This window comes from Rosa rugosa, chromosome 1 (genome assembly GCF_958449725.1).
Source record: "Rosa rugosa chromosome 1, drRosRugo1.1, whole genome shotgun sequence".
NCBI classification, from domain to species: domain Eukaryota; kingdom Viridiplantae; phylum Streptophyta; class Magnoliopsida; order Rosales; family Rosaceae; genus Rosa; species Rosa rugosa.
Window position 1 is genome coordinate 36,656,553 of NC_084820.1, and position 16,876 is coordinate 36,673,428.

The 16,876-nt window shown below is 38.6% G+C and overlaps 1 protein-coding gene across 1 annotated transcript; it reads left to right on the forward strand.

Moving 5' to 3' along the window:
- The first annotated feature begins 295 nt into the window (after positions 1 to 295).
- On the forward strand, positions 296 to 1,737 carry LOC133736279 (uncharacterized). The gene is made up of 3 exons (XM_062163730.1): positions 296 to 593; positions 707 to 929; positions 1,079 to 1,737. Exons 1-3 carry the CDS (start codon positions 363 to 365, stop codon positions 1,501 to 1,503), a joined length of 879 nt encoding a protein of 292 aa, XP_062019714.1. The 5' UTR covers positions 296 to 362; the 3' UTR covers positions 1,504 to 1,737.
- The last annotated feature ends 15,139 nt before the right edge of the window (positions 1,738 to 16,876 follow it).

A 16,876-nucleotide genomic window follows, 5' to 3' on the forward strand; every position in this document is an offset into this window, starting at 1 on the left:
TTGATGAAGCCTTTTACACCCAAAAATGGCTTCCATTCCCATATAGTTGTAGAGATTAAAATAAAGGAAATGTAATAATAAGAATATTCGATATGGATAATTGTCTAGAATCTTGTGAAAGACGAGGACGCGGAACTACCCAACTGTTCCATGACATTATACACCTCCACCCGACTGACGTCACCAATACGACAGATTCCTTCACGTTCGCGGCGCTTCGTTCGTCCACGTCGGATTGACTGGGCCCCACCCCTCCCCTTATAAATTGAAGCCCGCGCGCCTGCCCAGGGAGTCTCAAGTCTCAACCATTCATCAACACCACGTGCCCCTAAAATTTTGCAAAGATATATCGATCGAGGAGGATGCCCGGAGTAATGCTTAGAATTCCGGTTACTCGCCTGAGCGCCGACGATATTTTGGAATTTCCCGGCAGAGCTGCCAGTCTTTCCGACATGGTTCTGGGGTTTATCGAGGAACCTGCCACGGATGCCTTCCCGGACAATATCACGTCAGGCTCCGATGAGGAAGAGGAAGATGAAGCTTCTGTGGAGGAGAACAAGGCATTTTGGGAGGAACAACACCAACTTCTCCAAGTAATTAATTTGTTGACTCTTTTCATTTCTATTTGTATGGGAGTATCTGACTCGTTTATTAGGTATTGACCATATTAATTGTTGCTTAATTGATTTGGTATTTGGAATTGCAGGCAACGTTGTGTAGAAGCAGTGGCGTAGAAAAGAAAATTCGACAAGCCACCAAGGAGGCGCTGAGAGAAACTATGAATAGCATGTATTGCGTCTGTTCGAGGGCGGTGGCCGGAGACTGCCGGAATTGTTTGCGAAGGGAAATATGCAATCGCCTTATTAGTTTAGGTTACAACTGTGCCATTTGCAAATCCAAATGGAGAAGCTCAGCAAATATCCCATCAGGTACTTATATCGATCATCTACAACTACATCTTTATTAATTTCAATCTAGCTATCTAGCTAGATAGCTTGTAGGTACAATATTAATGTCTATATATCTCCTTCATGCATGTGGCTGATTAGTGGAATTCTTCTTGTATGTGAATTTGCAGGAGAGCACACTTTTTTGGAAGTGCTAGACAATTCGGATACAGAGAGAGGGGAGATTAGGGTAGTGATTGAGCTCAATTTCCGAGCAGAGTTTGAGATGGCCAGAGCTAGCCAAGACTACAACCGTTTAATTAGCTTTTTGCCGGAAGTCTTTGTCGGGAAAGCCGAAAGACTACGAGCCTTGATCAAAATTTTGTGCAGCGCGGCTAAAAAATGTATGAAAGAGAAGAAAATGCATTTGGGACCTTGGAGGAAGCACAAGTACATGCAAGCTAAGTGGCTTGGAACCTTTGAGCGATCCACTCCGGGATCGTTACCGGTCGGAGGATATAGAAACCGGCCACCGAAGCCGAGGGCATCCATGTTGACCTTCGACTTGTCCGAGGCTATGCCCGGCTTGCATTGCACGGCAGTTGAGGTTCTGTGATCAGTAGAGAAACAAAAATTTTGTAACGCGGTTTTGGTTTTACATATATAGCTCTCCATCTCTAGCCAGCCTGTTGTAATAATCTAAATGCATGTGTAAAAATAGCGAGGAGTAGCTATATATATATATATATATATCTGTGGTGTGTGTAGTGTGAGCTTTTTTTTTTGCTGAGTGAGGACCTTATTTTTACTCAGTTAACCTCCTTCCTTATAGTGAAATTTTCACTGTCCATTTTCAGTTTTCCTTGATTCAATGTTTTTCTCTTCGATAAGAAACTGTTCCAGCTTGACTATAGATCTATCATACTACTTGATTAAGCTTGCCTTGAGAATTCCAACACAGACCAAAACGTATACACAAGCTTTCCTTAAGAGCAATGGAGAAATTATGAAGTCAAAGTCAAGAAAAACAAACAAAGTAACCAGCAAAACCACATTTCATTGGATCCAAGGATTGATCCAACTTGAAACAGGTTTCACGGTTGGTTACCCTAACGGACGGCGGTCATCTTAATTTTTTTAAATTTTTTTTTTTTTTTTTATGAAGAAAAGAAAACTACAGAAGAAAACCTCTAACACAGGGTGCCAAGAGTCAAACATGTGGCTTTGCCACAATGTATGAACTTTTTCAGTCTTTCGATGTTGTTTTGGCCTCAAAACTGTATTTTACTATTTTTTCAGCAATTTAGGTTTTCTAGTTCATTTTGGATTTGTTTTATTTAATCTGTGGGTTTTTGGGATTAATTGTTAGTCACCCAAGGGTTTTCTTTTCTGCTATATAAGCAACCTTAAACAGCTGCAGACGCTATCTGTCATATTATTTTCAATCAAATTGAGAGTTTTCTCAAATTTCTCTGGTGGACTTCGGAATTCTTTTTGAGGGTTTATAGCTTGTAAACCCAGGTTACTTCTGATTACATTAAGAAGCAATATGATCCGCAATGAAGATTGCTTCCCGATAGATATGTCTGAAAAGGATTGAAAAAATTGCACCGCCATGCTTTTAATATCTGCTACAAGAGGCTAAATTAAATCATGTTCACGTAATTAGATTTTGTTGACACCCAAAAATCCAGCTAACAAGCCCAATTTATGCTTTAAGCCCAATTCATATTTCGAGGCAAATTACACCCGCGAACATCACGCCACGCACGTGGACCCAAGCCACATTCACGCACTTGGGGCTTACAAGAATGGGTGTGGTATGGAAGGTAACGGAATTGCATGAGGCCCGTTATTAGTTTTAGGCTCGTTGATAATTTTGGACTTGGGACTTGATTCATGCCCAACGGCCTAACTCTTAATACGGGTAAGTGAAGAAGAGAGAGAGAGCCCAAAAACCCAAGCCCAAATCGTTTCTAAACAAACAAAATAGTAAATGCTAAACATAGGATTCTTGATCCTAGCCGCATAGCATAATCCCATAATCCCAGCAGCACATAATCCCAGCAACACAGCAGAAATCTTGGGATTGCAATCCTAGCAGCAAATCCTGCCTAAATTATGGCAGAAAATCTGCCCAAAATCTCATAGCCCTAGACACAACTTGACAAACCAAAACACATTGCAAAATCCAGTACATGCATTTAACCCAAGCCATCTCTTTACCCAGCAGTAAAGACCTTCCACCGAGATTCCTTTGGCTGCTGGAATTGCATATAAATAGCTATGTTACTAACCAAGCAGAGGCAGGACGGAGTGTGCTAGCAAGCTCCCTAGCACTCTTCTTCTCTCATGCTTCCTCTCTCCCACATTCATCCATAATTTTCCATCCTTTCAAACTCACCTTCTATCCAAACGCCCTTATCTCACAAACCTCAACCAGTATACAACACTGCTGGAACCTCTTCTTCTCAAACTCATGCTTTTCTAGCTCCCACGCCACACACATCTTGCCAAGCCTCTTTTGAAATGATCAATTCACTGCCATGCATATATATAGGAACTGCCGGGAAGAACACAACAGCAACCTTCCTAGGATTTTTAATCCTTCGAAGTTTGCTGGGCCTAGTCTTCGCTAACTCAGACAAAGAGGCAAAGTTTTGGGTCCTTACCCATGAATATCCACTGCCGTACAACTAAGATCAAAGTGCCCCCTATAGATTTAAATCACACGATGGAGAACAATAAGGTAGTTTGATTTATTTATTTTCTTTAGTATTATCCATCATGTGATTTAAATCGATAGTTGAACACAACTAAGCAAGGAACTCATTGAGTAGGTGAACAAACCTCTAAAAAGGAACAACTTGTGGCGTTCCAATTTAGCGAGGTGTTCGGCAAAATTAAAATCACAAGAATGTTGCAGGAAACCTAGATTTGGTGTGACTAGTCCAAATAGGAATGTGATCATATCTAATGTATTAGGGATAGTAGATTTAATCATAGATTTCCTATCTCTTTTCGGAATAGGATTCCTTGTAATATTATGTAATATTTGTACTATTGCCTCTCTATATAAAGGGCTCTATTATCAATACAGAAGCACACAATATATTCTCTCTCAAATTCTCTTATTCTACAATAAATTATCAGCACGAGCCCTAACCCGAGCACCCAAAAGGCCTAAAATCCTAGGAGCAAATGCACCAATGCACCAAGGGCAATTGCTCATTTGCCAATCAAATTGGTACTACCAATCCACTATTCATCCAAAATTGGCAATTGCCTCTAACTTACACAATGCACCAATAAAAGGCAATTTGACTGCCAATTCACTATTCACACTTCCAATTTGAATAATTTATTAATTCAAAATGATGTTAAACTTATAATTTAATTAATTAACGTAATTAATAATGAGATCAATCACTAAACATTAATTTTAAAAAAAATTACGAATTTTTTTTTTTTAACAAATCACTTTCTATATGCATAGATATCGTTATCATCGGAAGAATAAAAAATGGGGAAATGATCATTTACCCAATTTCAGCTTAAAAATTGCCCACTTGCTCCACTAAGAGTTTTTTAACCCCATTTATCCAAAACACTCTAAGAGATTATTTCCCTATTACCCAATTAATTCTTTTTTTATTCTTTTTATTTATTTTTGGGACTTTTTTGCCCTCTTCTTCTTCCTCACTTAGAGAGAGAAGTCGTTGGATACCTTGCCGGACTCCGGTGACTAGTGGCCGGCCGCGGACTCCGGTGACGGGAATCCGGCGATCGGTAACCGGAATCAGACGATCGGTGTCCGAAATCCGGCGATCGGTCCCTAATAATACCCAGTAACCATATTATTGCCCCCCCAGTAATCATATTATTGCCCCCCAATAATCATATTATTGCCTCCCAAAAATTATATTATTGCCTCCAATAATCATATTATTGTCGTCCAGTGAATTGTATGAACTCCCAAAACCAAAATGAATACACTACAGGCACAATTGATCAATTTATAATCATATTATTGTCTTCCAATAATCATATTATTGCCACCCAATAATCATATTTTGCCTCATAATAATCATATTATTGCCTCCTAATAATCATATTATTGCCCCAATAATCATATTATTACCCTCCAATAATCATATTATTTCCCTCAAATGAACCAAAATGAATACATTACAGATACAAAAAAAAAATAAAAAAAAAATCTCATTATACCAAAAAAACAAAAACAAAAATCCTCTAGGCACCCAGGAATTGATCTGGGCACCCACCAGACTGTGAGGCAGATGCAGGAGTCGTCGGGGCGAGTTTTAGAGTGACGGCGATGTTGGAGCGGAGTTGATTCGGGCTGGGTTCGGAGTCGGATCGGAGTTGGGGGCTGAGTTGTGGCTGTGGGCCTTGGATCGGTGGATCTGTGGTTTGGTTGTTGGTGACGCCGGAGGTTGATCGATCGACGTGTTGGCCCAAAGCCGAAAGTGGGGTGCCGGATCAGCCATGGCAGTAAGAGAGAGAGAGAGAGAGAGAGTCTGGTTCGGGTGGCGGCGGCACTCGGGGGTTGAGTTTCGAATCCGGATGCAGTGCTCCGATCTTGAGGCTGGCTTGGGGGACCCATGACGGTTGAGATCGTCTCGGATGGCGGTGGAGACTTGATGGAGGTGGTGGCCCAAAGCCGGAGGTGGGGCGTCGGAGCAGCCATGGTACAGAGAGATAGAGAGAGACCGAAGCCGGAGGTGGTGCGCGGCACACAGAGAGAGAGAGAGAGTGAGAGAGAGTCTGAGAGGAAAGAGTTATTATAGGGGGCAAAACTGTCACTAGAGGTTAGATTGGGTAAATGGGGTTAAAAAACTCTTGCTGGAGTAAGTGGGCAATTTTTAGTCTAAAATTGGATAAGTGGTCACGGCCCCATAAAAAATCTATGACAATTGATAAGATTATTGACCAATCTTCATATGACACGTGTGAACTACAGATATTGTTATCTTCTGAAATTATATCTAGGATATGTAATAAGATTTCTAACCTATATATATGTGACCCATGTACTTATCCTAACTTTTTATCTTTCAAGATTGATAATAAATAAGCTTCAGACTTCATTCTCTACTAACACATTCCTCTCATTCTGCACCTACATCTCTTCTGAAATCTTATCATCCATCTCATTTCTACTCTTTTTTATGGAAGAGTTGAATAAATGGTTGTTAGAAAGGGAGCGTGAATATATGGAAAAACTCGAGCGGATTCAAGCAACAAACTCTCAAGCGGCTGCGATGGTGGTGTAATATCAATTATCGGAGACACCTAGAGGGCGTGGTTCATGACCTGGCCATGCTCCAAATGTCGAAAGACATATAGAAGTCCGAGGTCATTTTCTCTTGGAGGATTGTTTTGTTGAACGTCAAGTGTATGACGAAGTAGATTTTCGGAGGCGGTATAGAATGCAAAAACATTTCTTCCAAAGCATAATGGAGGACCTATGCAACTTCGATAGTTTTTGGGGGCAAAAAGTAGATGCCATTGGAAAAATGGAATTGCTTCCCGAACAAAAAATTACAGGTGCCCTGAGAATGCTTGCGTACGGTGCAGCTGCAGATTAATGTGATGAGATCACTAGGATGGAGGCTTCTGTAGCGCTGGAATGTCTAAAGAAATTTTGTCGACAAGTTGAGTTTCTTTATGTTGGTTGGTTCCTTTGTCCTCCAAATTCCACTAATCTATATTGGCTTCTCAATAGAGAATAATGTCGCGGGTTTCTAGTCATGATTGGGAGTATAGACTGCATGCAATGGGAGTGGAAGAATTGACCAACTGGCTGGGCTGAAACTTTCTCGGGTCGAAAGGGCAGACCAACTATTATTCTTAAAGCAGTGGCATCTTACAACACGCATATATGGCACGCGTTCTTCGGAACCCCTGGAGCTCAAAATGACCTAAATGTTCTAGGTGCGTCTAATGTGTTCGAGCGTGTCATATGACAGAACCTGCCCCGGATTTCACCCTGAAATCCAAAGTGGCCCTGCGGGGCCCATCTTAGCAGAAATTATACCAAAAATTTGGCAGAACTTCCTTAAAAATGGACTACCCGAAACCTGTAGAAAGACAATTAAACTTCTAAACAATCCATCCTTATTCTTCTGGAGCCACCATGCTCCCTAAATCACAATATCTCCCATTTCACAAAATAATTCTCAACTTAAGAATATTAATCCCACGGGTTATCAGAGCAATCTAATGCACAAGGTATACAAGAAAATGGAATAAAAAGGTAAAGAACCGATACATTCTACAATGCGGAAGGCATGACAACTATGCCTCAACTCCATGTACGCACGACCTTAACTAATCTAGGCTGCAAACTGGGCATTTGAAATCAAAGGGCCTAGGGGAAAAAGTATTTAAAAACCGTTAGAGTGAGTAGACGAAAAATAAGTAATCTCGAAGGAAAACAAATATAAGATTTAATGCTTTCCCAAATTATTATCTCAAAAACCAAGCATGCAGTAAAGTCTGGAAAATACTCTTAATCCTCCTCTTTACTAAAATCACAATCACGTATTGTAGAACATCTCGAAAACCATCTCGAAATCGCTTTAAAATCTCATATCATAAGTACCTCTAAATTATTCAGAAATCTCAGAAACCTCGTAGTATACTCATCTTGTAAAACTCTTAAAATCTCAATAAATACTCATAATGGAAAAATAGGCGATAACTAGAGGGAACTGCCGACTAGTCATCTCATGCCACCTGGACGGAACTACCTACCGAACCAGGAGGTGATGGATAGGGGTACTGCCGACTAACCATACATAGGTAGAGGGTACTACCGACTAACTATCTCATGCCATCTGGAGGGGACTGCCGACATGAATATTCTGGAGGGTACTATCGACCAGAATATTACCTGGAAGGGAATGCTGACCACGTAATGCATGCATGCGCTAACACAATTGCCTTCTCGAATAACTGAACTCAATCTCGAAAAATCAATCATACATAATTAGGAAATATTCCGGAATATTGTGTAGGTGTACCCTACAATCCCCGGCAACGGCGCCAAAAATTGGTGCGGCTAAAATAGCCTCACAATTTAACCCTGCAAAATGTAGTTGTCAGTATAGGATAAGCAGGGATCGTTCAGTCCGGGGATTGTAGGGTACACCTACACAAAAAGGTCAATTAACAAATAAAAGAATAAAATGGGGGTTTTGAGATTTGGTTCCTAATCTACTTAAAAGGGCTAAATACTGGTAGTACCCTGTGGTTTAGGTCCAAAATCAATTCAGTCTCTGGACTTCTAATTTCATCAAAAACACCCCTGCACTTTCAATTTTGATCTAATAGGTCCAATTTGTTAATATTCAGTCATAGGTTCAAGTTATAGTTGGATTATTTGTTGAAAAACTATTTATTTGACAGATTTCTAATAGTGGATCTCACTCCTAAATTGACTATGTAGGCCACCTCAACACCACATCATAAAACATAGGCCATATATGAGCCACATCAACAAGTTAAATGACTCAATTGTCGGAAGACTAATAAATTGGACCTATTAGATCAAAATTGAAAGTGCAGGGGTGTTCTTGATGAAATTAGAAGTTCAGGGACTGAATTGATTTTGGACCCAAACTACAGGGTAGTAATCAGTATTTAGCCCTCTACTTAAAATAAAAAAAACGAAACAAGTAAACCTATATACAATGATTGACTTCCCTAACCTAGACCAATACCACTCAGAAATTCATTTCCACATGCTACAAAACTGTGCCCATCTTGAATGCATAGATAAGAGTCCAAATGAAAAGCCTCAGCGGATCAATCCATTTATCTGATTCGTTCTGATGTAGGCTTGGATCGGAAAAGTCCTTACCAAGCTTAATACTACTAATTTTCGAAAACACTCAGCGTAATTCTCTTAACTAGTAGTATTATCTAACCCTCGAATCAACTCACACGTGCAAATTAACCATTACACATAGAATTTAACACGTAATTTCCAGAATAATTTAATCATTAAAGCATGATTTTTACCACTTTTTAGAACTAATTGCTACTTGTTTAACTCAACGCCTTAACAAATAACAATTACCCTTGGCAAATTAAGCAAACACACAAGAATACTCAGCGTGATTCTAGCATGCAAACTTATTAACCTAACTCTGAAAATTACCTAAACACGTAAAAGGGCACAAGATTGTAACATGCATCATCAAAGAATTCTAGAAATTAACTCAATAATAAACTGAAAATCTCAAAAATATTAATAAAAATATTCTGAAAATCTCATGTCTCCAATTACACAACTCGCAAATCCAAACACACAAAACCGAAACAACAATTGTAAGTAGAGTCATAGTTACACTTTGAAGCTTTCCTCAGCGGCTTAGCAACAAGGTGATGAACTCGTCTCTGCTATGGTGGTGGAGCGTCCTTGACTCAATGCCTAAGAACTTCGTAGATTGATGGATGGATGGTGGTCACGGTCTTGTAGGTGTTGGAGGTTTGAGAAGTGAATTGGGCAAAGTCTTGGAATAGCTTTTGGCCAGGAAGTGATGAAAATTCTGTTCTGGACGTTGCCTATTTATAGGGGAGCACTGGTTGGCTTTTGTCGATCATACCCTTCATCATTTGGACGGATGGGATTGCATCATAATTCCTTTAATTTCCCAACTAAAACATCTCCTTTATGACCTTAATTCCTCTCATAATGGGGTCTTTTAATAAGCTGAAACGTCTTTTTCCTTTATTTCCCTTCTTCATTGCTTGGTCAAACGTCTTTAAATGCTTTATTTTCTGATTCCATCGTTGCTGTTTCCAAGAGTTCCACCAGCCAAGGTTTCCTACAACAAGCAGGAGAATATCAGAAATTTCTAGAGAAAATAAAGGGAATTAAAATGTAAAGACCTCAAAAACGTCGATAGTGAGGAATTCTGATCCAGCTAGGATTTTTCATGAATTTTGTGTTTTCCCTCTATTTCACACCAAACACTCTACAAGACTTTGAAAACGACTCAATGACTCAAAACACGAAACTAAGGGAGAAACAAGGCTAAAATGGGGCATATACTCAATAATATCGTCGCACTTTATGCTCCTATCAAATACCCCACACTTAGCTTTTGCTAGTCCCTTAGCAAAACAAAAATACAAAACTAAACAAAGATTCTACAAAAAGCAAGTAAATGACTCTACTACCCCTAACTGTTGGCTCAGAGACTCCAAACTCATGGCTTTCACGTTAAACACTTCATCAAAATCGCATAGATAATTCCATGGTTAATAAACATGTAACACTCATATGACTAAGTAAGATATGGAGAACTTAAGTTATACAGTGAATGATAGCATGTTTCGAACAAGTCCAATCCAAACTCACAAGGCATACTCTCGATTTTTCTCTCAGAAATGGCTATGCTTAAAAGCTTCACACTCAAGTATATGCAAGAGAACAAATTGTAAGGCAACAAACAACTTGCATATTTCATCAATAAAAGCATTTTGTGAAGAATTTTTTTAAAGACCTCATGAAATGACTAAGTGCACAAATGGACCTAAACCATAAGCTCGACTGCATAACTGACTCCACTAACCAAAGACTGCCCATCTCAAGGATCAAGTAAGGACTTGAAACAGGTTGTAATGGGGCTAAGCTAGGGTTTTCAAAATGAAGATTAAGGATACAAAAATCCTAAGGACCTAGCAGAGCATATATGAACCACCTTATGTCACCATTTTTGTGGGCCAATTATCATTGTTTTGGGCCCAACCTTCACTCTAACGAACATGGAAACGGACAAAGGCCTAATTTTCAACTTTGAGCCTTCTACAAATTTGAAAGTCCAAAACCACACTTACACAATTTCCCAAGAGTTTTCTTTTCAATTTTTCTTCTCTTCTGCCGTTTTTCTTTCTTTCTTTTTCAATTTGATAGGAGCATAAAGTGCGACGATATTATTGAGTATATGCCCCATTTTAGCCTGATTTCTCCCTTAGTTTCATGTTTTGAGTCATTGAGTCGTTTTCAGAGTTTTGTAGAGTGTTTGGTGTGAAATAGGCGGAAAACACAAAATTCATGAAAAATCCTAGCTGGATCAGAATTCTTCACCATCGACGTTTTTGCGGTCTTTACATTTTAATTCCCTTTATTTTCTCTAGAAATTTCTGATATTCTCCTGCTTGTTGTAGGAAACCTTGGCTGGTGGAACTCTTGGAAACAGCAACGATGGAATCAGAAAATAAAGCATTTAAAGACGTTTGACCAAGCAATGAAGAAGGGAAATAAAGGAGAAAGACGTTTCAGCTTGTTAAAAGACCCCATTATGAGAGGAATTAAGGTCATAAAGGAGATGTTTCAGTTGGGAAATTAAAGGAATTATGATGCAATCCCATCCGTCCAAATGATGAAAGGTATGATCGACAAAAGCCAACCAATGCTCCCCTATAAATAGGCAACGTCCAGAACAAAATTTCCATCACTTCCTGGCCAAAAGCTATTCCAAGACTTTGCCCAATTCACTTCTCAAACCTCCAACACCTACAAGACCGTGACCACCATCCATCCATCAATCTACGAAGTTCTTAGGCGCTGAGTCAAGGACGCTCCACCACCATAGCAGAGACGAGTTCATCATCTTGTTGCTAAGCCGCTGAGGAAATTAAGCTTCAAAGTGTAACTATGACTCTACTTACAATTGTTGTTTCGGTTTTGTGTGTTTGGATTTGCGAGTTGTGTAATTGGAGACATGAGATTTTCAGAATATTTTTATTAATATTTTTGAGATTTTCAGTTTATTATTGAGTTAATTTCGAGAATTCTTTAATGATGCATGTTACAATCTTGTGCCCTTTTACGTGTTTAGGTAATTTTCAGAGTTAGGTTAATAAGTTTGCATGCTAGAATCACGCTGAGTATTCTTGTGTGTTTGATTAATTTGCCAAGGGTAATTGTTATTTGTTAAGGCACTGAGTTAAACAAGTAGCAATTAGTTCTAAAAAGTGGTAAAATCATGCTTTAATGATTAAACGATTCTGGAAATTACATGTTAAATTCTATGTGTAATGGTTAATTTGCACGTGTGAGTTGATTCGAGGGTTAGATAATACTACTAGTTAAGAGAATTACGCTGAGTGTTTTCGAAAATTAGTAGTGTTAGGCTTGGTAAGGACTTTTCCGATCCAAGCCTACATTAGAACGAATCAGATAAATGGATTGATCCGCTGAGGCTTTTCATTTGGGCTCTTATCTATGCATTCAAGATGGGCACAATTTTGTAGCAAGTTGAAATGAATTTCTGAGTGGTATTGGTCTAGGTTAGGGAAGTCGATCATTGTATATAGGTTTATTTGTTTCGTTTTTTTATTTTAAGTAGATTAGGAACCAAATCTCAAAACCCCCATTTTATTCTTTTATTTGGTAATTGACCTTTTTGTGTAGGTGTACCCTACAATCCCCGGACTGAACGATCCCTGCTTATCCTATACTGACAACTACATTTTGCAGGGTTAAATTGTGAGGCTATTTCAGCCGCATCAATACCTCTCGAAAAATCAATCATACACATAATTAGGCAAGGTATCACTCACAGTACTATTTAGGCGACCACGCATGCGGGTTTCTTTGTCGAGCAGTAGCTTGGTCTGTCGCCCTGTACACATAATTATATTTTGTAAATAACTATTCGCAAATAAATATGATTCTAAAATGAACCCTTGTAAACCAATATCTCCTTTTCTTCTTGGATTCAACCCAAACTTTCCTATCAACAATTATGATTCTAAAATGAACCCTTGTAAACCAATATCTCCTTTTCTTCTCGGATTCAACCCAAACTTTCCTATCAACAATTATTCATCTTAACTTCCTTCCACTAGCTTCCCTCTAACTCCAATACTTCAAAGTCACAATTTTCCCAATTTATTCTCAACACCAAACCCCAATTTCTCATCCAAAATTCTACAACTTTACTTGGGGGCTAATACTAATACATCCTAGGAAGTATGATAAAGCTTAAAAATGATAAAAATGGTTATGAAAGGCTGTCGGAGGCGGCAGAGCAGCTGTGGCACAAGGTGGCCGGAATTCCAACTTCCAAAATCTTCAAATTTATGTGCAATATCATAATCAAAAGAAATCCCATGAGGTAAGGGACAACTTTATACCTTGGGATTTCTCCAAATTCTCGATGATTTGGCCGGATATTTGAAAATGGCCTGAAAAACCCAATCTGCTATAGTAACCGATGTTACTTCGATTCTCTCTTCTCCAGCCAAGATATCGTGATCCACCACCACAGGTGTGAGCAGAAGGAGGAGGCGGTTCTAACACGACCAGTGGCACGCCGTCAATTGGCTGGACGGCGGCGAATCGACAGAAAAACCAGAAAACACGAAGAAACGGTGCTGCAGTGAAATTTTTCTCCTTGCTGCTCTTTCCACAGTCCAAAGCAAGCTACAAACCACCACAGAATTGAAGAGGAGGAAGAGAACCAAAAGTAAAAGTAAATGTCTTTTACCGTCTGAAAGACTAGTAAACCGGTAAATTGCAATCCGAGATGTAACATCATAGGTGGAACTACTCCTCTGGTTGAGTTTGAGGTTAGTAACAAAAGGTAGACCAATGGTTACTATCTTGCTGATGGAATATATCCAAGGTTGTCCACTTTTGTCAAAACAATATCAAACCCCAGAACAGAAGAGGAGAAACACTTTTGTAAACAATAAGAGGCTTATCGCAAAGATGTGGAGAGGTGTTTCGATATCCTCCAATCTCGATGGGTCATACTACGTCAAGGTTGCTAAGTTGTTTAAACTGGAGGATCTTCGAGCCATCATGATAAGTTATATCATTCTTCATAACATGATTGTGGATGATGAGTTTGTTGAGGAAGAATTTGTGGAGTCTCAAGAAGATGATCTAATGAATCCAATAATGGCAACCATCTATGACCGACCTGTACGTGCATCCCAATACGGGACAACATATTCCTTTCGAACCGGTAAGGAGAAATGGACAGAATCTTCCTGCATTCATGGATCTTGAATTTCAGGTAGAGTCAGCCTACCTTCAAAAGTGCCTAAAGTTGATTTGGTGATGCACAATTGGAACATGGATGGTAACTGAGTATGAACCACCATAATTTGGGATTTAGATTTGAATAAATGGTGGTTTGTAATTTTAATCAATGTTTTCTATGTTTGTGTGCTTTCTTGATATGTTTGGTTTTATTTGTAACTTTAATCGATGTTTATTGGCATGTTTTATTTCTATGTTTGAGAATAAAATTTGTTTAACATTAATAAAATTATTGGCATTGGAGTTACATACTTGTTATTGTTATTATTATTGTTATGTTCATTCATCAATTTATTCAAAGCATAAAAATTTTATTTCATAAAATTAAAATTACATTAGTGAAATTAAGATTACAAAAAAAAAAAAATTGATAATCCTGAACAACATTTTATTATCGAATAATAAAATGTTGCTTACATAATAAAATTAGTCGAATTGAGGTATGTAGCAACCGCTGCTACCACCATCGGACATTGTTTTTGCTATGATATCACCCTTCTTCTTTTTCCACCAAGCCTTTGATGGTGGATCAATAAAATACGGGTGATACTTAACTTTCTCCCAACATTCAAATTTATCAAACTTCTTGGGATGTTTTTTCATGAAAATCCCTTGAGTTTGATTTTCCTAAACAAGGAGAATGAATCAATAAAATTCAACCGATATAAATCAAACATTTGTAAGGGACAAATTTAACTTAAAAACATAAATAATAATAACAATATGTCAATTAATAGTATCGGGAGAAAAGTCAATAACTCATCCATTCTATTGGATCTGCTCATTATACGATTACGAGAGGTCATTTGTGCATTGTGTCAATCTTGGAGAATTCTTTTCAACGTTCGAAATTGAGATTGGAGAGCTTGAGGACTTCGGCTTGTTGGTGGACCTTGTCAATTTTGCACATAATCAGCATGAGCTTTTTCCCATAACTTTGAGGAAGTTATATGTTTGCTGGTGATTGGGCACACTGTCTTACGCGCCCATGAATCGCACAATTAAATTTGCTCGTCGACTTGCCAATTAGTACCTAAATCTCCCATTGTTGGATGATAATTGAAAGAAATGACGAGAAGATTGATGGAGAGGTAAATTTTTGAAAATTTTGGTGTGAGAGAATTAAGGTGAGGGAGTAGGTATTTATAGAATTTTTAAAAATAAATTTATGATTTTTGTTTTTACCTTCCAGATTATTTTTTAGGGTGAAAAAGTAAGTTACCGTTGTCAATTAATTGCAGCCATTGGATCAAACGATCCAACACCTACAATTAATTGACCGTTGCACAAAAGTATCAGTTAATAAAAAAAAATGGAGCCGTTGCCAGCAGGCCCATGTGAGTGTGAAGCCCACCACCAACGGTTGGGGAATTCACTTGTGGAGAATTAACCTTCCAATTGCCTGGGCAGGTGGGGCCCTCCAATTGTCTGAGCAATTCAGTCATGCTGCATCACCTCATTTCACCTCTCTCTCTTCAATTGGTCACCCAATTCGTATAGCGCTGCATGTGCTTTAAAACCCTCACGCCACTGTTAGCTCCCATTCTTCATTCCCCTCTTTACTGCAACACGTGCATCCCCGAGAGATTCTGCACTCGCGCTCCTGTGCTACCACTCATCCACAAGTGCATTCTCGCGTCTCACTATCTTCGAATCCCTACGCGCACAAATCAAGCATCAATAACTGAGAAAGTTTTTATAAAGGTTGCTGCTTATTTAGTTTTCTGCTTTCCGTACTCAAGGATTCTAATATCCCTTGCCTACACCCACTTTTCAAGCAGAACTGTGGGGGTCCGCGTGCTCTGAATTTTGGATTGTTTGAAGCCTTGAACGTTTTATTGTTCCCCACCATTTAGAAACGTCCAAGTTTCTGTCTAATCCAAAATCCTTGACATTTACGTTTTTTTTAAGCGATTTTCGCTAGAAAACCTATTTGGTTAGTAATTATTGTAGAAGCCTTTTTAGCTCCGAAATACTAATTTTGTTCTTGTTTACCCTTTTCAGGATGTCAAACTTGAACAAGCTCGACTTTGCCCCATTGGACACTACTAGTCGTGGATATCACAAGTGAGTTCGTGATGTCGCAAAAAGCAACTCACGGCCAAAGGGATCATAGCAATGATCCAACCACGTAACAATGTTTGGGTTGTGCATAACCTCCTTGCAAACAATGCCAAGGCCTTTATCTTGATGACACGCCATATGGACTATTCAGTTTAACTCGAGTACATGGTTGAAAATAACCCTAGAAATTTGTAGGTTACATTTGAAGAGCGTTTTGGGAATGTCCAAGACTCCTTCCTGAATTGTGCGAGATATGGAATAATCTTCTGACCTACACAAAGTTAGTGCTCAATTTAAAACTCTATCAATGTAGTAAGAATAAGTAGGGATCGTTCTCAACCGGAGATTAGAGACCTTTAATTCCTGAAAAATAAAACGTTAGCAAAACAAATTAAAGAATAAATTTATACATTATTTACGAAAATACAAGTAAGGGGATTTATGATTTTTATTTAATTTAACAACTAAGTAAATCTATACACATGTGAAACATCAAAACACAGAGTCAAGTAGAGATAAATGGATGGAACGAATTTAGATAGGATTAACCACTACTAACACGTTGGCAAGGTTTCAAACATCAAATCACGAATTAAAATATGTCAAAGCATAGAATCAATCAAGAACAAAGATGAACGAATACAAAGTTCCTTGTACTTCCCTTAATTAGATTAACTAGATGAATGCACCATAGTTAACCCTATTAAACATGCAATTACTAGTGCTAGCTAATCACTAACAAAAACACTTTCAACGCATTAAGAATCATGGAAGTTTGATCAATTCAAGTCAAGAACACAAGTTAGAACGCTAATCACGCATGCAAGACTCATTG

Excerpts from the sequence above, each read along its gene's own strand:
- LOC133736279 (XM_062163730.1), top strand. The coding sequence starts at position 363 with ATGCCCGGAGTAATGCTTAGAATTCCGGTTACTCGCCTGAGCGCCGAC. Across the intron at positions 594-706 it reads AACAACACCAACTTCTCCAA|GCAACGTTGTGTAGAAGCAG; the intron begins GTAATTAATTTG and ends TTGGAATTGCAG. Across the intron at positions 930-1,078 it reads CTCAGCAAATATCCCATCAG|GAGAGCACACTTTTTTGGAA; the intron begins GTACTTATATCG and ends GTGAATTTGCAG.